At 42.3% G+C, this 25410-nt stretch overlaps 1 protein-coding gene across 9 annotated transcripts in view; it reads right to left on the bottom strand.

Annotated features, from left to right (window-relative positions):
- LOC119450630 (transmembrane and coiled-coil domains protein 2) overlaps positions 1-24829 on the bottom strand; it is a 90945-nt gene extending 66116 nt beyond the window's left edge. For 2 of the 9 annotated variants that reach the window (XM_049666092.1, XM_049666085.1), the window contains exons 1-2: positions 17299-17416; positions 13144-13326 (exon numbers count right to left, since the gene is read on the bottom strand). Coding sequence is in view for 6 of the 9 variants with exons in the window: in XM_049666085.1 (XP_049522042.1) it covers positions 13144-13326; positions 17299-17379 (264 nt within the window). In the remaining 3 variants the exon portion in view is untranslated. Of the gene's footprint in view, positions 1-9509; positions 9600-13143; positions 13327-17298; positions 17423-24673 lie in introns of those variants that run through there. The other 7 variants (XM_049666091.1, XM_049666087.1, XM_049666084.1 and 4 more) reach the window with 7 other exon arrangements.
- Between the last annotated feature and the right edge of the window lie 581 nt (positions 24830-25410).

Genomic DNA, 25410 nt, shown 5'->3' with positions numbered 1-25410 from the left:
GTTTTCCTTCTTTTTGCCCACCCCTCAAGTAATATCCCTCTAGGCACCCTGAGGTATGAATAAATAAATTAAAGGTTATTATCAAGCTTACCAAATAAATTTGCCGCGATGCCAGAATGCTGGTAAGAGCAACGAGGGAATGCAAGCCCGCACACTCCTTGCAGCTATTGACACTAGAAAAAGCCTCACATTTTTGTCGCTCATTTTAGCAGCAGCCAGCTACGAGGTATTCCCAGCTGTTCCGTCAATCACTCCACAAAAGCCTCGCTGCACGAGAACCTAGCAATTTTGATGCCTTTTTGCTAGCTTGTCATAACAGCACATTTTGAAGCAAGCTCGAAACATCTAGATAGCTTAGCAGTCCTCCAAGAACAGCATGCAGCAGCGATGCAAAGACCTTTAGCCTGACATTTTAATTAAAGCAAGTTTACGCTGCAATTGCTGCCCATTTATTGTCGTATTCTTGCATATACAATCCACCCCTGCTTTTCTATCTTTGCCAACTCACATTTACAATTACAAGCAAGCGAAATTGAAAAAAAAAAATGCATTTGTAAACGCATATAAGTGTTCAAACCTTTACAAATACAACCCAGCACAGCTTTTAGCACATGAACAAGCTCCAGAAATGATTGTTTTCTATGTATAGTAATCACCACTTTCAATGACTTTCTCTATCAAAAAGCAGTGCAGCTTCACGGCAACATTTGTGCACGCAAATCTTCCCTTCTTATCCAGCTTCACGGTGGAGCGCCCCCATATTGCTTTGAAGCTGCCACAAGAAAATTTACCCTGTAATTCCTAACTCGCTACATTAATAAATTTATTTATTTTGCTGCTGCGGGCTATACACGCAATAATGTAGTATCTGTGAGTTAACAGACAAATACAAAAGCAAGCTGTGTTTGTGGTGTAATGAAGACTGGATGCTAGTAGTCTTCAAGTAAGCCATGCATAATAGATGGACATCCATTGCAGCTAACTTCAAACAAACTGCTAATATATTTCAGCAGTAACGGCCCCAAAGCTTCGATAATAATATCCACCGCAGAATTCGTCGTACTGAGCACTACCTGAAAAATTACATATCCATGAATTTTCCAAAAAAGCTGCAAGATAAGCTGCTTTCAGTGACTGAAGTTCATTTCAATAAAACTTCATACATCTGCACTAGTATACAGCTGACTGCTAATATTCTGGCAAGTAAACTACACCAATGCAAGAGCGAAGGGTGAGCGTTATATGTTCTACACTCGAACCTCGTTATAACAAAGTTGAAGGGGGAGCTGAAATTACTTTGTTATATCCATTACTTCGTTGATCGATTGCAGCCATTTGTCACAATATAGGCCCAATGGTGCGCACAATTGTAAACATGGAAATAAGAAGACGGCTTTGCGGCCTGCGGAACCACTACACGGCCACGCATGCGATGAACTTTGAATAAAACAACAAAATCGCCGGTGTGTGCAACACACGACTTTTTAGCACCTGATGCGACAGCCTTTAGGTAGCTGTCTTCTGTTCCATCGTGATGGTCTTTCGCATCTGCTTTCCACTTGGCTCTTCGCGTTCGAGCAGCACGTGGCACACAACACAGCGCTCCGATGTGTGATAGAGGAAGCTGACAAACTTGGCTCGGCCGGCTCGTGACCTCCGAGACTGCACCGGTGGCAAAGCGATTTCGGAGGCCACGCCCAGCTGCCAGCCACAGGGAAAATGAGAAGGGAATGCATGGCCGCCACGCTTAGCTGCGCAGCATGGCGCGACTCGCGCACGCATGCGCATGACCCCTGAGATTGCGCTCGGGAGATCTCGCAGGCGACGTCCAGCTGCGCCGTGCAGGAGGAATGAATGTACTTCTGCATTAATGCAGAAGTGAATGCACGAATGCATGCTGCGTGTAGCCACACAGCGTAGCGCAGCCCATGCAGCCAGGCACACGCAAGAGACCTCCTGCTTGTGTGCAGGTGCGCAGCTAAGTGCGACGGTGAGAAAGACCAGTCGTTGCTCGACGGCGTATTCGAAGCGGGAATTTTGAACTGGCCACGACGAGCGAGTGCCAAAACCCGTGTAAAGCGATGTATTCGGCGCGCAACGGTTATGTATTCTTTGGTTTCAGAGACGAATCTGGTTCATTCTATCCATTCGCAGGACGATTTCACTTCCTTAAAACGAGGTGTTAAATACACGGAATCTCTATGGGGGTTTCAAAGGAAACTTCATTTACATTGTTACATCCATTATTTTGTTTTATACTGTTTTGTTATAACGAGGTTTGAGTATATTTATGCAGACCACTCTTAATGTATGACCACAGGCTTCAGTGAACATAACTTGTTGGGATACACAAAGTCTAATTAAATTATCCATTATTCAGATTAAAAGGGATCTATGAACAGCATGAACTCCTTTTTAGTGTTTTAATGTTCTGTTATGTTTAATGTTCTGTTCGAATCATGAGGCCGGATGAATTAACTGATGTAAAATAAACAAAACTCCACTGTGTCATGGACCAATTAAATGAATGTTAAACTAAGGAACAGAAAAGAAGCAATATATTTTGGTGGAGAAAAGTCCAACGCCAGTGCTATTGCTTCTCACTTACAAAAACAGCCATTTATTGCACAAATGAGTTCAAATAATCTGCACGACAGTTGCATTTACCTCGACCACAGTCTTTCAACCATCCTGTTCACATTACATTTGTCCCGTTCACATTATAATTACCCCATCCAGATTTGGTTTGTCTATGATGGTAGATTAATGAATATGTTTTGCAAATGCACATGGCCACAGAGCACACAAATTACTTACAGAAAGCCGCAGTACACTGTCAAGCTCTCCAACTTTGACATGATGTGCTGCCAAGCGCTTTGTGCAGAGCAACATGAAACGAGCTAGCCACAAAACTAAGCTGCTTGTCACAGCTGTCGAACTCTCCAAGCTACCCTACAATCACAATTTCAACTCCTTGACTGCCACTCGTGAGATAACTCGGGCAGCCACCCTCACACAGCCCCTGCCACTACAGAGTATACTCCTTTTGTGTTTTCAGCGCACCTCCCTGCCTCTCCAGAAGCAACTCGTGCAAAGAATAACATTGCATAGCTCTTGTGCCATCCGTGGAAAGGCCATCTAAAACACACAAGAAGCTTGCAAGTTAAATTACTGACCGCAGGTGGAGCAAAGTTCGCAAAGCTCAGTTGCTCTTTCACGGCAGTGCAGCCATGATGAACTAGAATGGCAGGTCCGTCTGCACTTCGACAGGCCAAGAGATTTATGAATACTTGATGAATTTTGAATTCAAAGAAACCAACGATGGAGAACGAGTTTCTATGTAGCATGTTCGAATGAGCCAACAAGAGAGAAAAAAATTTTTAAATGGCCAGCACTGAGTAACGGAAGGGCAGTCGTGACTATGACCAGAATGGCGTGTTCGTCCGTCCGTCCGGACCATGACAGACGAAGGAATTTATGAACTGTTTACAAATAACAAAGTAGGAGAAAACAGCAACAAAATAACTTCTACGCACGATGTCCACTGAATCAACAAGCAAAAAAATCCTGGCAGGGGCTGTGTAGAAGTTGGGCAAAAAACTTGGCGGTCAACAGGTTAAAGGGGTTCTAGGGCACTTGAAAAATAATAATACACGTGCCTATACATTGCTTCATACATGCCAGATAACGCTGTGGAAGCTACCCAAGTAAGTGTGGTGAAACTCCGCGAGTTTCACAGTGCATTTGTTTCTGATCTGCAACGCTTTCTGTGGAATAACTACTTCATGCACTACAACATGTGGATGTAAGCTTATGTCAAATCCCGTATCATTTGTGCACCTTCAAACTTTCAGTATGCGCCGTGCTATGTTTCGGTTGTGAGTGCAAGAGGTGTGTTGCGCCAGTTGATCACAAATGTGTCACTCCGCTCGTTCAGTGGTAAATAGGTTCAGGTCAGAACGCCTTCTATGTAATAAATAGTGATATTTTGCGACATAAAAGTATGAGAAATAAAAGTACTTGATCTTATTAAAAATGATAGTCTTTCTTGGGCTACCTAAACGCGAAGAACTGTCTGTCTGTCTGTCTGTCACTCAATTCAACCGCCCAGCCAAAACCGATTAAACCGCCTGGCCAAAACCAACCAAGCTACTAGCCCTGGTGGTACAGGGTCATACACATCAACATTATACAGCGCAAAGGAAACCTCAGGCCTATTTGAGGCAAAATATATGTATATAACCGTTACCCGCAGCGTTCATTTAATTAAGAATACACATTGGACTAGTTTTTACGTTAGTAAATGAAAAATCAATGCGTTAGAAATGGTGTCGAAAAGACGCTACACATTAAAAACAAGCCAACTGAAGCCGCGGCTCTGTAGCCGGCTTTAAGTCAACAGTAATAAAAGGTCCCAACAGATGGCGCGAGAGCTTCATGCTGTCGGCCGCAGCAATGCAACCAGCGGGGCTGGGAGGGCGAGTGCAGGAGAGACTTCTGCAGAATAGCACAGGGTACGTACACATTTGTCCTTTCGTCTGCCGGCCCCTTTATTTGGGCATCGCTCAGACTTGAGCTTGTCTACAGTGCCTTGCACCAACGGCAATTGCGTCCCACGAGTTGATCCTTTCCGAACGCTAAGCCAAAGAGCAGTGCCTAGTTCTGAATCATGGTTGAACTATGCCAAGCTGCACTTACTGGGTGCTCATCTCTACATGATTGTCCCAGCTCTCCCGAGAAGGCCCATTGGTCATCACGAGAGTGCGAAGCACAGCTGTGGGGACACTTTTCCATTAGCGGCATGTCGTGGGGAGCCATCCTCTCACAGCGACGTGCTAGAGGTGCCCTTTTTGTACTATCGCCCTCACAGTGAGAGCGTCTTTGCTTCCAGTGCCACCCCGGGAGTGGGTGTTTGTGCAGTAAAAGACAAAAGCCCTCATACAACATGGTGCCTATTTCAAATTGAAGCATAGAAATAGTATCGGTGCACCCACCACAAACATATTTGACGCCCTGTTGCTTTAACCCTGCAACAATATCTTTTGGACATCACAAATTTGCAAACTAGGCAATGGTGCCATGAACGCCTGAGGCAGCAATTATTGCTGTTTATACTACTCAGCGACCACAATTTCTCAAAAGGCTGTCTGCCTTTTCCATCATAATTTAAAAATCCCAGCAACATGTTTTTTCTTCCTCTTATGTTGGAGAAAACACAGCGGCTACTGGGCAGATGCCTTAAATGTCACAATTAAAGGGCAACTGCAAAGAAATTTCGCTACAGCTAAATAGGTAATAAATGAGTAGTAATATACTACTGAAGCAATCTTGGCAAAGTTGCAGGGAAGGTAAATGTCTCACCAGAAATCAACACCAGAAAAAAAGCACTACACCTCTGGTAGCATGGTACAAAAAGTTGTAAGTTGTTGTTTTTCACAACAACCTACAACTTTTACTCATTCATAGAGAGGCCCATATAAATTCATATTTATAAAGTATTTTTTAGTTTAAGAAACCCACTCATTCACACTGCAGGAAAGCATGCCAAAATTGTGCAAGGTCACTATGAAGGTCACTGCGAATCACACTGCACAGATTCTGATGAGTCAGACAGCATTGCTTTTTGTCTTCCTCTATTTATTTATTACTATTATTTTTCATGCTAGGCACTAGTAGTTAGAGAAAAGGGGGCAGAGGTGAAAGCTGTTTCCTTACATTTAAGTTGTAGGTGCACAAAAATTTGCCATAGTATTTCTCAGTTTGTTTTGGATAGTCATAACACCAGGTGAAATGCTCTAAATCAGCATAGATTTTTAAAAAGGCCACTAAAGAGAAAACTAAAGAGAAGCTCTAAGCCACGTTACACTGCTGAAGTATTCTTTCCAAGCCTTCATTTTTTCCACTTTTTCAGAGCAAAATGTCCATTACTAGTAAAGAAAATAAAAAAAAGTCCATGCTTTGCTTTCTTCAATTTCTTGCTCAAGCTTCAACACCCATAAATCTGTGTGACCTCATGAATTATGAAGTATAATTGTATTGCACCTTTTTAGCAGAAAAGGATCTCCAAACTTTCTTGGCTGCATTGATTGCTTTCATGCTCGCATTGCATTCCCATGTATCCCTCCTTTTCAATACAAAATTAACTTATTAGGATGAGATTGTTGTCAAAATTCCCAATGTCACGCCAAGCTGGTGTAGAAACTTCAGGCCACTGTTGCCACTAGTCTTTTGTTCTTGCATTTTGTTCTTACCAAGCCTGCTCCTCAAGGTAAACTCTGAGTGCCCATCTTGCTAATGGAAAAGTGCAATTTACTGATACAGGTTAACTTTATTATTCCTTTTTTTTTCAGAGGCCCCTCACCTTGTTTGGGCATTGTAAGCTGACAAGTGAAGTGCGTAGGTCACGCGGTGGCAATTGTGTCTGCAAAGTATGAAATGGCTGCACCCCTGCATGGCAAGAAAACAGCTGAAATTTGAAACGGAAGCCCTTGTGCCCTTCTTCTCAAGGGAGCCCTACTTCCAGGTGGAGAGTCACGGTCACACGCACAAATGTTTCTACGTAAAACACACTGCCAGTAATGTCATTGATTGTGACACCATGACCTCAGTAAAATGTCCAATACACAGTGCAATACCTGCCACTGGGAGTGCGCCACATAGCAGGAAGAGGAAGAGAAAAAAAGAAGAAAAAATTGGGTACCGGTCGGGGACAGTGGCCTTGGCAAACTCGGCAGTAATGCAGTTCCACTCAACGTGAAAGCTGGGGAAGTGCTAAGCAGTGATTCACCGGTGTTTCCCTTGTGTTTATCTTGTTTTATCTTGTGTTTAGCAATCCATCATCCGTTTTGACCCCTGTGCTAAGGCACAACTAGTGGAAAACCACCATGCACATGGAGCCAAATCAACACGCACATGGAGCTAAAGCCTTTCCTGATGATAGTTAGAAGCGACTTTAACACATTTATGTTATTAATTCGATTAATTCATGAGTATTTGTATCTTTTAAAATTATTCTGAATCATGTTAGTTTATTTTGAACCGGTTTTGATCAATTCTGCATTTGTTTTGACCCTGTTTTGAGAACTTGTTTTTGCACATGACCCCGACTACATGAGATCACATTACAAGATTTTCACGATTTTCACGAGTTTCTGCTAATTAATGTGCTTAATGCTTGATTATTCCTATCTTTTAAATTATTCTGAATCATTTTAGTTTATTTTGAACCAGTTTTGATCAATAACAATTCTGCCCTTGTTCTGACCCTGTTTTTCCGTGCAACCACGACATGACACGCCGACAGCCCGGGCCTCTAAAATGCTTCACACTTAAAAGGAGGCGGGGCTAGTGACGTAAATCTGACGCAGTCTTTCAGCCGTTCTAAGAAAGAAGCCAGGGAAGAAAAGGAAATGGCTGAAGCTGGTCGGGGAAGAAGGAGAGAGTGTCTACAGCATAGACTGCTTATAGCAAAAGTCACCGGATTCGCAAATATCCACACTATAGGCGGTAGACTGCACTTTATCCAGAACATTTTTCAATGGCTGCAACACATGCAAAACATGTAGAGCAAGCAGCCACGCGTCTCCGAGAATTGAAGCATGCGACCTGGATGCTTGCATCCATTTAAATTTACGAACTTAAAAGGTTAATGTCCGATAACCCGCGATCTTCACATGAAGTATTTCAGACCTGCTTGTTTATTTGAAGTTTTCCACAGCACCACCACCAACTCCATTGAACTGATGTAGAATGGCAATTGAAATTTCGAATACTGTACAGTGTCTAGTTCAATTGCTCAGACTGATCTGTGGTGTCAAAATCATGGAGACCATGAACCAAATTGCCACCATTCGAGTGTTGCCTGTGCTATCTGTGCCCTCACTTTTGTTGTCGGAGTGGTTTCTGCACTTTCCAAGTGCCATATAACGACTGCGACGCGTTTTGTTGACTCGGCAACAAATTACAACTTTGGCTGGCTACTCCCGACAAGGTGCGCTGTAGCTGGCGGCAGTGCTGAACAACATGCTGTTGCAGGAAGCTCGCCCTTGATACGTCGGCACTCATAGACGACTGGGCATGCGATCACGCGCACAGCCTGAACTGACAGCAGCACGTGTGAAGCAGAGTTTGGTTTTTAGTGCGATTAGCCGCGGCAACTACTGCGAATGCCTACCAAGTTTGTACGTGCGAGTACTGGAAGGAACGGCGAAAACTCGCATGGGGGCATAAAGCCTAAAAAGCTCCTAGTTAAATTTGAGGAACGCACCTTAAACTGACAGCATCCAAGGTCGCATGCCCAATATCTCCACTTTACAACAACGTGCATCTCGACGGGTGCACGCAAACTGAAGAGCCAAAGCCGCCAAAGAGCGACGATGCGCAGGCACGTGTTTACTGCGGAGAGCGACGCTGATAAGCAGCCGAGCAAAGGCTTCTCTGTCGCCTAGGCAACCCCCGCGCGCACGCATCACACTGCAACTGCTTAATTTTTTTCATCCCTTGTTCACCTTCTCCTCCGCATCACCCTCGTCATTCTCCCCTCCCATCAGCCGGTGCACCTCGTTGAGAAGGGCCCTCGCTGCCGCACTTGTGCGCGAGATTTTTCCGTGGAAGCTGCATTATACTTGGTATTTCGTATTGCACGACTGCACTATAAACAGTATGCGTATACATGGTATTCTATGGGAGGGTGAATGGGAGTCCGAAAAGGTCGCATTAAAGACGATTCTGCAGTATAAGCGGTTATGTTATAAGTCGTCTAAGCTGTACATTGGCAGTGAAGCTTGCATACTGGCAGATGAGCAACGCGACATTTCAACTTCTCCTATATCCTTTAATATTGAACATATTTGAAAAATTCTTGTGGTAAGACAATCCCTAGATGGCGCCTTACAACTTCCAGTGTATAACCAAAATTTGCAATAGGGCCTGGCCTGGTGAGGGGCTTTTTTAACAGTGGCCTACTACTGAAGGGCCTACAACACATTTAGTACATAGAAAGGTTTGAAGGTTGTCAAACGCAAAAACAAGTTGCACATTTAAGGCGGTGCATACAATAGCCTGCATAAAAAGATCTGCAGGAACTATCCAATGCTATAATAGTTGGTCAAGATGGCCTCGAAGGCTACAAAACTATGCTGAATACAGAACGCTACTCTCAACACTTGCCTTTTTTTTTTTTTGTCTCCCCATCCTACACTATGCTAAAAAAGCAAAGTTAACCACAGGTCAAGAAAATAAAACTAAGGCACTAAGTTCAAGACTGCCATCCCTATAAAGCCAGAGTATTGGAAACACCCTCTTTCATGCACTAATTCCGTTTGTACTGCAGCTGTGCAGGGAAAATGCATCAAACAAAAGTCATGAACGGCCAGAAATGATGTGCTCGCTCTAGAAGCAAAAAAGAAAAGAAAGTAGCATGCCCCGAGCGCCTGCTGCTGCTACGTGTTCACAAGTACTGAAAAAAAAAAGAGAATGTTGCTCGCTACCCATTCACACGCACAGCCTACCATCTGTCCAATGCCAAGAACGACTCGGCCGGCTTCAGCCTCAGCTTGCCCTCAACGCTCTCGACGGAGGTGGCGAGAGTGGCCCACTCGCTAGAAGAGAAACAAGGCGCGCCAGACAACAATTTGGGGTGATGCACGCTGGCACCAAAAACGAAAGCGTCGGACGTTACCACCTCCTTAAGACATGGACAGAATGAAATAATGCAACAGCCTGAGTGCTTAGCTAACAATAAGACTTGGCTGCGTAACAACAATGCACAGTGCAAATACAGATCCAAGCCCATGCTTCCTTCACTGATTTAATGTTTGCACTTATCGTGCTAAACCAAACTGACACTAGCTAAGCTAAACTGATCTAAAACATGCACATACTGAGTTTAAATTGACTGATCTAGAGCTTGCACTTAATGTGCTAAATTAGATAACTCCAAATGCTGCGCTATACTAAAATAACCTAACCTTGCCCCTTGATGCATTAAACTAAATTGATTCAAAACCTGGCCTTATTCTAGCTATACTAAACCCTGCACTAATATACTGCATGACGAAATGGACTTGGCTGCCTGTTAGTTAAGCACTTGCGCTGTCTCACGGTCTGTCTCTGTCCTTGTCTTTGTCTGTGCTGTTCCCCCACTTCTGCAACAGCGCAACATAACAGCTATTCAAAGGTTGCACCACATGGCCGCCCTTCCACAAGGTGCCTGGTCATTGCCCTTTTGTTTAACAGGTGAGTCTAATGACATCGACAATCAAAAGGCTACTAATTATGCATTCTGCATTAACACATTACTGGAATTCTGCACAGAGCACATTCTGCTCTGACAAGTGAGGCACAAAAACAGCAAAAATAAACACGCAAAGGCTTTAAGGACTGCGAACAGTCAATACGTTATGGCGCTGCGAACACCTGAAGTGTTATTAAGGAGTACTGAAATTACACTTTCAGCTTTTATATCCTTTTGCTTTAAATGAAAGTCCTCAACCTCGAAACACAAGAAAAATTGCTGGCAAGCCTTCAGAATGCATTAAATAATTAAATGTAATGACTTCACTGCAACCAGTTGTAGTGTTTCTCAGGTGTGCATGTCGCAACATCAGGACACAAGTGATGGTCTTGTGTGAGCAGAACGTCAACACGTTTTGGCACTTGTTCCGGCTCATTGAATTATCTGGTATGCTGCAACACCAGGAAGCGCAACGAGTAGCAGCACACCAGACTACCTAGCGAGTGTCAAAATGTCACGACGTTCTGCTCCCACAGGACCACGTTCTGTGTAATGACGTCACGACACATATGCAGACTTGCCAACCTTAGAATTAAATAAACGCTACAGTGGAAGCAAGAAATATTAAAATTCTTTGAAAAATACTAAACTATTTGATTATTTATTATTTTTACTGTTTATTACAGATTTGCAGATCTGTAGCAATGCTGTGAACATGCATGCTGCTCTATATAGTCGCAAGAGCAATGATCTACATCACAGACAAACAGAAATGCATATAACGTATATTACTGCATTATTCACATAATGGCTTTTGAAGATTCGGTTGCCATTATACATTGGTTTCAGATGATTTCGCTGCCTGCGTTGGTTCGCTCGTATAATCAATGGGTTTAAAAAAGTTATACCATAAAAATTACTCAGCGATGCATCTGTCATCTTGAAGTTATTGTCTTTGAAGTTATTTTTGCCTTAAACTAAGCATAAATTAAAAATCATAACAAATGTGTCAATATGACAATCATAAACCAGCTTTAAAAATTGGGCATCTTACGATAAAATCGTAAATGTTGGCAGGTATGCATACACTTACCGAGAAGCTAAACCGGAACTGCTTGTAGTAAAACTATTATAGTAAATTATTTCGGGCGCTCCCAGGCCTTCCAGTATTTTTTCTAGGGCTTCGAGATTGAGGACTTTCATTTAAAGCAAAAAATAAAAGTGGAAAATGTCATGTCAGTAGTACCCTAACACTTAACAAGCATTTTGAAGGGACAGTGTGTTAAGCTACAAAATTAGCCATAAAATGAGTCCATGTCAAGAATCTGTAAAGAATGAGAATAGCTGATAAACGTTGCAATGGCAGCTAAGCGATGCAATGACAGCAGTACAGTGGACTTCGATACAATGAAGAGCTCACACTACCCTTCATTCATGTACCATAGACTCCTTGGACTAAATGTGAAATCCAGCCATCTTTACATCAATATCGACTTTGTGCACTGCTTAAATAATACACCAAGTTCTTAGGCAAAAGATGTTACATGAGAAAAACTATTCTCTCATTTCTTTTTCTTGCATTGTATATTTCTATAAACTTTTTTTTGCTTTCATTGTAGTTTTTACTTGTTGCTGTAGAAGCCAGTTCAATCAGCTCACTTCGGTATCCAGACTACGAGACCAATATCATTGGAGAGGGAGAGCTTTCTTGGAATGCTGCCTAATTATCACTAAGAACATGAAAAGAGGCATGCCAGAGTGGTAGCTATCAGCACCAGTGGCTTGCGCCTTCTTTATGATACAGCTCGTTTCCATAGTTATACAGCCACCACCACAAATAGCTTTTACCAGCAGCAAATAGGACTATTTCAATGTTGATCTGGTGGCTGCTTCTTGGCATTTCTCACTCAAGCTTCCATAAGTATTTTCTGATGAAAGTCGGCGACTTCTTCAACAGAACACTCACTTCATTTATGCCGTATAGTATCATATATAACCTATACGCCATATATCAACGTAACAAATTTTCATGGCGTTGTTGTGCTTCTTCTGCCTAAGATTGAATAAGCAATTTATTTTTTCAAGCCCAATAAAATGCCACTCATGCTGAATTAAACGAAAAAATCTAAGGTTTCACCATGTTCGCTAATTAAGAGAGTGCACCGTCGGCAGCAGAACTTTACAGCAAGCACACAAAGAGGCCCCAAGGAGTGCATCAAGTTTTACCGGGGCTTCACACTAACAAGCAAAAGGCCCAATTCAACAAACAAGCACAATTAATGCTTTGGTACTTTTGCTGGCATTGTTGCGAAGAAAAATCTTGTCACACATGCATGTATGTGAGTTGTTTGAGTCGAGAGCATAAATCTGCCTGCAAAGGATTGCTGGGTACATCCCAAATAAACTGCAGGATAATGAGAGGTGCCTTAGTAGAAGGCCTCGGTTAACTTTGATCAACTCTTATGATACACACCGAGATGTGAGTGCACAGGTGTTTCGTGTATTTTGCTCCCATTAGAATGCAGATGCTGCAGCCAGAGTTTGAAATTCTCGACATCATGCTTAGTTGCACACGACTGCAGCCACTGTCTCTGCCCAGAAAACGAGCAAATAGACCCTTTTCATAACTGTAAAGCTAGCTTTCCTGTGAGGCAGTCAGCCCAGCTAACGGCGACGTAGTTATTTTTGCAAACAGCGTGTACAAGCTCAGTTTGCTCGTATTATGAAATGGAAAATTTAAATGTGGCTCTCGCAATGAAATCACGTGCAAAAGACAAGCCCTACCACATGGAGTTTTGTATTCACTTGAACGATGACCAATGCAGTCATTAGTTGAGCAAACGTGCAGTACAGAAAAGCGCACTTGCAAATAGCAAGAATGTTATACTGGGAGAAGGTCCACTACGCACCAGCATTGTGTTGTCGGCCCCCATGTCGTCATCAAGGGAGCCCGCAGAGGAGCCCCGTGCACGCATTGGTGGCGGGCCGTGCTGCAGGGGCGACAGGGGCCCGGGGCTGTCGGCTGACGGCACCAGCACCCGGTGGCCCGGCTGTGGGCTCTTCTTTCGCTTCATGCCGGGCGCCTCAGGGGCCTGCACAATAAGGCAGAGGAGGGAGGAATATGAAGTGTGAATCACGTGACCCCTCGCTTTGACTCAGATCCATTCTAGGAATGGATCACTGTCAGTGGCCAAATCAGAGGCAATTGGAAATTTCTAGCAGGCTTTTGTCCTGCAGTGGACATAAAATAGAAAGATTATGATGAAACAAAGGCCACTCCACAGTAAAGGCCTCTCCCAGACCACTTATCAGGCTCTATATTGTGCCAACTTTGCCCACTCCATCCAACACACCAGTGTCAGCAAGCTGGTGCTCTGCAATTTGTGATGCACAGTTACACATAACCAATGGATGCCAAGTGAAAACTTTCAAATAATGCTTCTATTAGGTGCAACCAAGAGCTAACAGGAGCCACATATTAAGCAGTCCTGCAGTGCATGGTTGCGCTATGGGCCAAGCAACCTTGGCTTTATGGTGTGTAAGTCTTCTGTGATGTCGTCGGCCACCCTCCTCCTTGGTTGGCTACATTTCCCCTTTCCAATCGAGTCATTCATCAACGCTTCTCTTCTGGTATAGCTATCGCCTGTTCTCACTCTCTCATTATGTGCCCAACTGTACCAGTCTTCCCAAATAGAATATCCATACACTTGTCCCAACCGCAACCCACACCCAAATGCAAAACAGTGGGAAGCTTTGCCATCCAATGTCAGCTCCCAGGACCAGCTCAATCTGGTCAAGAGAGCGTGCCAGGCAACTACGACTCATGGTGTCCTGGACTGAGGGCTTACACCGACTGAGGCCTCTCAGCAGGGAGCACCTCTATTCCGTACATTATTGAAGTTTCTCCCTTTCTCCCATCTAGAGCCTTTGTAGAAATAACTTCGACTACTCCTTGGATGTATTCATTATTGTTCACTGACACTTAACATATCCCTCTTGGCACCTTACTTCAGCCACTTGAGTCATTTGGATGTCAGACTTCATCACAAGCCATGATTTCTAACAATACTGCACTGGCCACACAGCTGACTCACAAACTTGTTCCTTAACTTCACTGGCATTATCTTCCGACACAGAACAAAACAGACATCAAACACTATCAAACCACTCAGGTGGCCAACTACCTTATACAAGTGATCAGCACAATGTTTACTAAAAAAGCTACCCAGGCTTGGCTAGGTTTATTTATTTATTATTTATGCAATAATGCACAACCTTCACAAATGTCTGAACAGGTGACATAACTACAAGACACACAATCAAGACAGAAATTACTTGCAGAAAAAAAAAGACATCTGAGAACAAGAAAAATAACAAGGTGATATTAGTAAATGTTAATATGTTTTCAATGTCAAGAGAGAGAAGAAAAAGAGTTCTGAGGGAATGTACTGCACTTGACCATCCCAGTAAAGAATGATGTCAACGATTGTTACAGTTCGTGGAAGTTAAGGTGTGGAACGTGGTCACTTTCAATATGAGCCTATTTACTGCGGTTGAATTTGTTGCAGTATTTAAACCTTGTGCTCTATGGATATATTTTTGAGTTTTTAAATGTACTTGCATTGCGTGTGCCAATGCTTACCCAATGTACTCCAGAAGACCTGAAACTAGCCTTTGGCTGAGTCCTTTGTGCAAACATTCTGATTATATTGCATGATATAAAATTGAAATTAGAAACAGGAGTGCTTACCCAAGCTTTTACATGTGCAAACAGGTATGATGATGTTACAGGCCTTTTTGTGGCGGGATGTCTTTGCAGTGTTTATGACAATGCAGTTGTCACCTCAAAATCCTAGCTTATGAAACTAAATGTGATAAGAGAATAAATGTTGTATTGTTGAGCAGAAAAAAAAAAAGGACAAGAAGAAACGAAGTTGACAGAACAGATGATCAACATACAACATGCTGTACCAACTGGCCCAACAGTCAACTATTATGGAAGAATTAACTTTACAGTCACACTATTTCTCCTGCCTCTTAAGGGTTCAAATACGGCTAGTTTCAATATGACCAACAATGAGGCATGTCATATATATTGGTCATGCATAAATCCAGTAGTCAACTGTATTCTCTCCATTCAGAGTATGTTCTCTGATACACCATGGAAAGAATGCCAAAGACAACAAAATGACCAAGAACAGACATAAGGCACTGACATACAGGGTGTGTTATCCATTTCTTGTCAATTTCTCTGTTGATTTCACCATTTATCATCACCTGCTCATCCAACACTTAATTTTATAACAGGTTCACTGACTTTAAACAATACTTTCCCGGGGTACAACAAAAACATTGCCAGCTTTGTGCGTGCGAGAGGCAGCATCGTCGCACAAGAGGTGACGATAATACTTTCGGGGGGAACGCGAAGCTGCCCTTTTACTCTGACAAGAGAAGCATATCCCGTCAATCTAATCAGTGCTTCCGCCAACGTGTCATTCACACAGTGCTCACTGAAGTAAACAAACAAACAAAAAAATTTTGCACCCAAGGACTCAAATGACGTGAGTGGACTGCACTAGCTACACTATCAGTTCAGTGCATATGTACCTCCGCACAGTTTCTGCTGTTGATGGGAAAGAGCTCACCAACAAAACAGCATTCGTGATAGGTTACAAAGGCAACAAAGAAATATGACTTTCATTCTTTACATACCGTTTGCCAGTTGTTCACCTTTACTCATATACTTCATTGGCTGTCATTTAAATATTTTTTCCCACATTTGCCCCTATTACTCCAACCCAAAAGACATGAATGAATAGCCAAACACTGGGGTTGAACGAGTAAAAACGTATATGTGGATTGTAAAAAAGATGACTTGGGTTCCTCATAGTTCCGAACAAAAATATACAACCTAAGCTTTTTCTGCAATATGACTAATCTAGACTCGGACGTCTCACAGTTCTGAGAACAACATAAAGCAAGTCTTTTCTAAGAGCACGATAAAGCTGTACAAATGAAGATGAAACTTTTAGTAGACCAGCACACATTCAAGGAAGATACCGCGACATGATTGTTATGATGATCGTTACGCATATCCTCATAAAAACATGAAAAACATCTGTTTTCCCCACACGTACAAATGATAAAGCAAAGTGAAACAGCAGGCAGAGCTTTTCTTAAATTGCTTCGTGAAAAACCTCAAGTACGGAGCACGAAGACACTGAAAACTTATTTTTTATTACAATAAACATGGCCTAACATTACAAAAGGTCATTAACATTAAAGGTGCATTAACAGAGCTTCAATATAAATGGAAGACAAAGAAAGACATTTCTACAAAAGAAACCAATGTGCATACATTCTAAAAAAGGAAAACAAAAAGAGACTCCATCATTTATCTGGACTTGATATGCCTGTGGACTACGTTAAATGTTCAATGTAAGTACCAATTGCTAATCTGTTTTGCAGCTAGCTTGATGGAAACCTCATTAAAATGATGCATTTCCTTTCTACTGCATGGGCTCACAGCTGCTGCTACAGCTACTTGATGAAATAAATTACAGTTCTGAGAAGTTCCATGCATCACACTTTTATGTAAAATACTGCACATAGGCTTAGTTGACTTTCATTTACAATATGTTGGTATACTGACAAAATGAATTGTGCATTCACGATAAACATTCCTCTTGCCACAGTTAGTGGCATTCCGAAATTCAAGAGCAAGAACAGAACTACAGGCTCATTATTGCCACTAAAGCTGAACAGGGAATGGGATAAAACTAAGCGCATATATTAACCAATAAGTTGACGAGCAAATATATGTAGCCAGGACCTTGTTACATCGAAGAGTCCAACCTTCTTAGAAATGTGCTTTCTACGATACTGGCACCTTTCTTCTTGTCTAGCACTCTGTCCCTGTCTACTTCACTCTCTTGCAGTTTCTTTTTTTTGTGTGTGCTAGGTAGAATGTATCAGCTAAAAAAAGCACTGAAGCCTGCCTAACTTTCTTTCTTAGAAATCCATTACAGAGAAAATGCAGTCAGCAATAACAATGGGATACTCACACACATGAGCGCTAGCCTAGCCATTACACTGTATCTCAGTACATCCATGGAGAAAGCTGCTGCTCCCGGTGTCACAGACATGAGAGTAGTGACAAAAGCCCAGCGGCCTTCCAGTCTGGCATCATCGAGATAAAGCTACTCTTGCATGGGCGATAAGGGCACAGGCGTTCAGGATCCTCTTTGGCGTTATAGAATGCCTGTCAATTGCTCATCAGGATGCGCAGTGTCCGTTTCCTTCATTTTTTTCTATTTTTTTCCACGTATAGATGGCCTTGGCGATGGCTCCTTCCTGCAACGCCCCATTGGCTATCAGGCTCGGCATCAAGCTATCCGGGAGATGCGTTTGTATGCACAAATCCTGTGCGAGCTCAGCTTCAGCATTATCACATTTGGCGCGGTGTCAGCACAAAAAATAGAGGGAAGGCACAGTTTTTGCACAGCATCAAAAAAATTTGCGACAACCATGTCAGGCCAACAGACAATGAAGCCAAGGAAATTATAGGAGGTGAATAACTGTTCTTTCAATTGAAAATGCAGAAGCATCAAGCAAAAGGGAAATGAAAGTGGATGAAAAAGCAACTTGCCACCGGTGGGTGTTGAATTCACATCTTCTGCACTATGCGTGCAATACCATTTGAGCTACAGCGATGGCCGACTCTCCGTTCACTTTCTTATGCATTTGTGCATGCGTACTAAATCTAGCCTTGCAAATTTTGGCTGACGACACTCACGGCCAAGGCAGCGAAAGTGGAGCATCTTAGAACATGAACTTTAGGAGCAAACCCACGCTACTCCATGGCATCAAGGCTGCCATAGTAAAGACTCCAGTTTTTCTTATAACTAAAAAAATAATGCGACACACATGCCTGTGAAGACATTTTTCATGACAGTATAATCACTAAGGCATTAATTTCTCATAACAAGATGCCGCATGCCTTGCTTTTTTTAGCTGCACTTGAGTAACGGAAAGTGTTTTTTAATCATGGCCTATCAAGTGGAAATGTGAAGATTTTACGGGAATTATAGCATGCGAATTCGGGAACTAGCAATATTTCATGTTATACTATGACATACATATGGGATCAATATGGGTAGTCCCGTTTGCACTGTGACAACCCTATATGTACATGTGATTACATGTACTCACTAGGCAACAGCGACACTGACTTGGAACGAAGTTTATTTTATTTGAATATACAAGGTCCTAGTGACAGAGAGCCACACATATTTCATTTAAGCCTACAAGTTTTTCTAAAATATATTAACAAAAATCTGGAAATAAATTACGTTAAGGTATGAAGTTTTAAGCTGCAAAACCAGACACCACAATTTTAAATTTCTGTAAACTGCACATGGTGATGTGTTTAAAGTATATATATAATTGAGTTTTGCCAATTTATACTGTTTTGCAAGAAATTGGGATTTCAGTTGCAGCAGCTTTGTAAATGTCCTGGGCACAAAATAGGAGTATAGCCTTCCATCCATCACATAATATACACCAGTTTTACACACTCAGGCATTTTAGCTGATGCAGCTTGCTGAACTGCGCTAGTTGCTATAGTTGCCAAGTCAGTGCTTTAAATGCTAAGTGGCGACATCGTGGACATTTTGGATTTTCATCAATATTTGTCCAAAATTTGAAAGCCTAAATAAAAAGAAAATATACAATCCTAACATTCAGAAATTACAGCTTTTTGTTTTAAATAGAACAATTACATTAAAACCAAATTTGTTCATTCAATGTGAACATTTGCGTGTCTTATTTGTACCACATGGAAGGTCTAAGCTAAACCTTTCTATGTTCGGTGACAACTCAAAGAAGCACTGACACACTTTTCTTAAAACCTGAGACACACACTGTAATGAGTGCGATAGCTTTGAATAAATATATTTCCAAAGACACTTTTGAAAAGGAACTAATATAAAATGCAAAATAATAAGCCCAATTTTTACTTTCCCCTTTCCCCCTCAAGTGATCGGTTCCTCTAAGCTGGCGCAGTGCCAATAATGGCGTGCTGCCAACCACTTGCTTATTTTTTATTCTTTCCGTAATGAGCCTATGGTAACCTTGCGAAGTTGGCATGTTGGCAAATGTACCAGAATGACATCAATATTGAAAGTACAGTGCCCATTTACAGTCTTTCAATGCATTCTTAAGTTGTCACCAGCTATAGAACTGCCGTTGCGAGTCTATGCAGTAGAACTAGAAGTAGTCTTGTAGCTGCAGTCACATCTGAAGTTTCTAATATCTCTGAGTTGGTCATGCATTTTCTTTCTTTCTTTTTTTTTTTAATTCCGAAGTTTGCTAGCACTGTGGTATGAAACGTGTGAAGTACACATTACATGTAGATGCATGATTTGTTGCGATCAATGAAGTCCACCAGGACTCTTATAGTTTTCATTAGCGAGAATTCTGCAACGTCCAGCGCTGGCAGGTGAGAGGAAGCTTTAGCTCAGGAGGCCAACTCCAATTTCCAGATTTCGATACATGTAGAATGCGGAAATGAGACCACTGTTGAGACTACGTGAGACTACCGTTGGAATGATTTGAATTTGTTGCAATCGAGAGAGAAAGCGAAATTCTAGCAACTGTAGGAAGCAGAATTTTTCGGGCCTCATACTCTTTAAAAAAATTGGTGAAAATCATTAAGTAAAGAAATCAAAGAAGTTTACCCAAACGTGTATCTCTGCACCAAACACAGATATAGCAGTACTGTATAAACTGCAACTGTTACAGCATCTCAAGTGGACAAATGTGATTTATGAGTGTACAGCTTATGCAAGATTGCCAGAGCATTGATGAGGATTTTGCAAAAGTCCTACTCACAAACTAGTAATGTATTTCAGAGTGGTGTACTTTACAGAATTGCGATATCGTTTTTTAATGATGAGTTAGAGTTGTAAATTTGTACTTGAGTTTCTTGAAATTTCACATTTTTCAAGAACTTTCCTTCAAGAACTGATAGCATGAATTAAAAAAACACTTCCTACAGTTACAAGGTTTTACTTTTCACTTTTAAATACAACAAACCGCACCAAAATTGGTGCAGTGGTTGCCGAGTAAAATTATTTCTCCATTCCCATGTCTATTGGAGCTCTCGAGATAAAATTCCCTTTGAAAGGGACACTAAAGGAAAACATTAGGTCCAAGTGCTCTGTTTGAATACCATTCCAGAAAACTCGCAGTGCTTGTTTTGTGCCAAGAAATGACTTTGTTCAAGAGAAAATTTCATCTGAAGGGTCCGCATAACTCTAGGGCAATTCAAATCGCCCAGAAAACTCGCAGTGCTTGTTTTGTGCCAAGAAATGACTTTGTTCAAGAGAAAATTTCATCTGAAAGGTCCGCATAACTCTAGGGCAATTCAAATCGCCCGCCCGCTTGCTGGGAGTGATGGCGTTGCTTACACCATCACCACCCTCTACTCCTGTCAGTGAGTAAAACAGCACCCGACAGATGGAGCTACAGCTTTTTGCGCAAAGCGCAAATGCACGGCCATGGAGACACCTACAGCTGCTCTTGGTCAAGTGCCATGGACCGTCCGGGCAGCCTGCTACATCAAATGGACATGGCATTCTCTGCTATTTGCAGTTTGTGTGAGTTTTGCAAGCTAGTCAGACTAGTGCAGCACTACGCGATAACGACACTGCTGAAACGCGAAAGCGTGGGCAGTGCAGAGTCGAGCGAAAACGAAACTTTTCGACCACCCGCGTCGTTGTCAAGGATAACACCAATGAGTTCTTTTTTCTAAAAATCAAATATAATTAGGCAAGTAGCATTTTCTTCCGTCTTATAATGTGATGCAGTGAACTTTTTATTATGAGTGGTTGAGTGCTAGTGACACAATTATAATGAGGAGTACCTACATCATCGGGCTAGTACCTGAATGTTGCAGAGGAGTCGCAAATAATGTCCTGCATTTACCTCAATTTCTGGATTACTAAAGCTCTGTTCGTGACAATATTGATGCCTCAGACGTTCTCGAGCATTAATCTATCACTTTAGTTTGACTTAATATTTGCCTTTAGTGTCCCTTTAAGGTTCTAACGTGTACCTTAGAAACCAGCTAAATAAACCTTGAGGCCTCTCAGAAATGTTGGTCTTCTCATAAATTGCAGATATTGCAGGCAAAGATAAAATTATACCCAAGGTAAATAAATAGTATGGTTAAAAACTTTTATCGCAATACTACAATTTTCAGTAAGCAGAAAGACCAACCACAAGATGTGATAACGAGCTTGATCTTTTCGGTTACACTAATGAAGCTAACGAAGGTAATGTACATTAGACAGACTTTTCTAGCTCTCTCACTATTCATAGCGGTGGCTAGTGCCCAAGCGTCAAAAGTTTGGTTGCCCCGGGCCGGTATTTTGTAGCGATGCCTTTTCGATGTTAATGCCTTTTCGCGCTTGGTCAGTGGTCAGAGCAACGGTCCGCTCACGTTATCAGCTCACGTGGATGATAAGACTAGTATAGAATAAAGCATAACGCTTCGCTACAAAACACCGTCCCTGTGGCATAAAACGTGTGAATCACGTTTGATACTCACCCTGGCTATGCCACTGGTGAGTATCGCATCTCAAGTAAACTTGCACCTTTTCCAGCCATATAAACCAGATGCACTTCTCAATGTCTTTCAATTCATATATTGCTCAACTCCCCCCTACATATATTCAAGTATAAAAACCATTTTTTTTTTACATGTGCAATTTTCATGTTCATCAATTTCAGAAATTTGCTTGACATGAGCCACTGTTGTCAGAAACAATGAAGCAAAGAACCTGCTGTTCTAAATAATGACACCTATCAAAATTAAGACAGACATCTGTGTAGCAGCTTTCTTTTTTTTTTTTTTTTTTTTTTTTTTGAGACAGCTGATATGCATTGACCAATGTTGAGGCACAGATCCAGGCCACAAGTGCCTTAAGATGTATTTGACATGTTTTAAGTTTGATTTTTTCTTTCGTTGATATTAGTCATTTGGGGGCTTTATCTCATTGTACAGTATTGTACACTCAGTGCCTGAAAGAGATATGGCATGCAGTTGATGATCACATACCCTTTTAATAAAATGAAATGAACAAAAAGAAAATGCATTCACATTATGAAACTCTTTAATTAGGATGTGCATTGTGAAACAAATGTTACAGAGCAATTTTCACTATAGGTAACTAGTGCTGCCAACTGCAATTTTAAATTATGCATTGCTTGCCATCAATGACTATCCACACATAAGTTGCACTGATTGGCAAGCATTTAGTGGCCACTTCGCCCACACATCAATGATGCACAGTTGCGATGTGACTGGCGGTAACGAGGCTCCGCACTATGATATGAACTATAAAAGATTTCGAAACTTCGGCTGAAGTTACCTTTTGTTTGCTTTTTAGAAGAGAAATATCTGCAATCAAGAGTTTTGATTTGTGTTCAGCAACCACTACACTTTTCTTCTTTCGCATTCATTTCTTCGGAAACATATCAAGAGTAACAGCTGTAGCGCTAATATTTACTGTATCAACCCTTCGAAGCACACTGGTAATAAATGGCAGTCTGTCAGTGAAGTGAGTGACTGGCCAAAATTATTTGCCTTCTCTCAATCATACCTACAAGTTATGAAAGTACATTGGCAGCGCTTGTCTCGTATTAAGCACCGTGGAAAAGGTTTGGGACATTCAAAAAGAAACAAAGAAACCTAATACACCTTCTGGCAGGAACATCAATGGCAGGGCAATTAAACTATGCTGAAGGATTGGCACAGATTTGCAAACATAGATTCACAGGCTAAATGGCAAGCATTACATCCTGTGAGAAGCAACCACAGTTAGCATACAATTCCTGCATGAAGATGTGTTTTCAATGCACTGGTATGATTTGCACTGAATGGAGATAAACATGTACAACCACAAGCACTTTGGTGACTGTGTGCTTTAGGTCACTGCAAAGTATGGCTAGAGTTAGTGACCCAACTGAGTACACACCACTGTATGATCACATACTTGTGTATTTATGCACACTCTATGACTTCAGCCAAAGCCATAGCTGTTTTGTTTCATTTATGGCCGTCAATACAGATATGTTCTTACACTATAAAGGACATACTTTTCTATGCAGCCTGTTATTTTATACCTCAACTGGCTCGCACAAGACACCCAGAATCTTTTCTTAATTTTCATGAGTTTAGTAAGTATTTGGGGTATGCATTCTCAATATGTCAAAGCATTTGGGCAAGCATTGTAGATGGAATATTTAATAATATTCTGCTGGAGTGCTGCGAGTTGATTGGCTAGCAAAGCAAGAACTATTACCATTCTTGCCAATTAAGTGGCTGTATGATTGAGCTTATACATTTAAGCAGCCACATTTTCGCGACAAACGACGATAGCTGCGCGCGGATCATTTCCGTGAAGTTGCCGTCGATCGTGAAGATCTTTTCCAAAGCAGCCCATAAAGAAACATGATTACAGCATTCGCGAGCATCGCGCAACACAAAGAGGCGCGGTTCTTTTTTTTTTTTTTTTTTTTTTTTTTTTTCAATAGAGCTCGGAACGACGCCAGGCCGTCGTTAGCTCGCGAGGTTCCTAAACAACGAAACTTCCTGCGCTCCATTCGATCATAGCGGCGACGACAGCGAAAAACGAAAGAGACGAACCGTGTTCCCAACTTGACGAGCAGCCCGCAAGTTCTCCAGTATCGGCTGCAATGACTCACGCGAGCGCGATCGCGTCGCTATAAACAAACAAAAATAAGATGGCCCAAGCGAGGGGGAGAGAGACAGAGAGACACTTGAGGAACTGCGCCAAAACGTCGCGCGCAGGACCCTTCAGATCGACACGCCTCGGAATAAGCTTTGGAGGACGCGCTCGCGACATGCACGCACGGGCGATGCCTGTGCAAAGGGCGTTGCAGTGAATGCGTGAGTAGGGGTGGACGGATGAAAAATCAGAAACACTGCGGCCCCGAAGACGCGTCCGCTCCTTCTTTTCGTATTTTTCTTTGCTCTCAAAAACAGGGGCCTCGCTCACTCCGCAGGCCAGCCGAAAAGGAGTTGCGCGCGGTACGGCTGAATGAAAAGGTCAGTGCCGGAGCGCCGAGCTTTGCTTTTGCGCCCAGAAAAAAACAGGGCGCCAGGTCCACACAAATAAAAACCGCAAACAGGACGGTATGGCTGATGTGGAGCCTTTCGTCTCGTATGTTCATTTCATTTTTTCTTTAACACTCTTAGAATATTCGCGATACAAATGAAAGAGACGGAGAGCCGCAGACCGACCAACCGACTGACCCACCCGGCAACGTACTTTGATCGGCGGGTGCGTCAAGGGAAACCACAAGCAACGGAACATGAAAACACAGCAGTGTCCATAGAATCCGGTAGCTTACCTCGTAAAGAAAAGCGACAAAACATCGATAGTCCAGATGGGAGCACACCCAGCACAAGAGTTTTTGTTGACACACTCGCACGGCAGCGATGCTACTCGGCCATCATAATGCGACCGTTGTATCGCCTGGCGGTCGTCGCGGGAGGCACAGGTTAGCAATAATCAATCCACTCCGTCGCACAGGAACTTCACACTTCTAGGCTTTTATTCAACGAACTCTACAAACTTAACCATTTGCGATCCTCCTACGCCCACCCCCTCATACATACTACAACGGATTTTTCATCGCACGGTTTCTTGCCGTGCTTACACTACATCTCCCCTGCAGACACAGCGCGTTGACGTTTCACGGAGCTAACGGAGATATTTAGTCTACAATGCGACATTTCCCTATTTTTGCAAACGACGTGTGAGAAGCGTTGCGCGAGCCGCACAACTTGTAATTCATTCGCACAAACACCTACGCCAGTTAAAGAAGACACGCAACGCGATCATAAAGACGCGCTGTTTGCTCGAACATCTTGCATATGGTTGGGGTGAACTTGTTTCGGATCATGTTTAGTAGCAAATGAACATATTTATACGTTACATTTAAGACATTGTGGCGCAGAATTCCAGAACAAATGCTAGGTTAAATATTGCTGACAAGAAACATGTATCTCAAGTAACCAGTTGTTCGTAAAGGTACGAACAACATGTATGTGTTCATAACAGCTGAATTCCTTGTTTATGCATAAC

This window comes from Dermacentor silvarum, chromosome 4 (genome assembly GCF_013339745.2).
Source record: "Dermacentor silvarum isolate Dsil-2018 chromosome 4, BIME_Dsil_1.4, whole genome shotgun sequence".
NCBI lineage: Eukaryota > Metazoa > Arthropoda > Arachnida > Ixodida > Ixodidae > Dermacentor > Dermacentor silvarum.
Note: the sequence above shows the minus strand (reverse complement) of the source record. Positions and strands in the feature narration are given on the sequence as shown.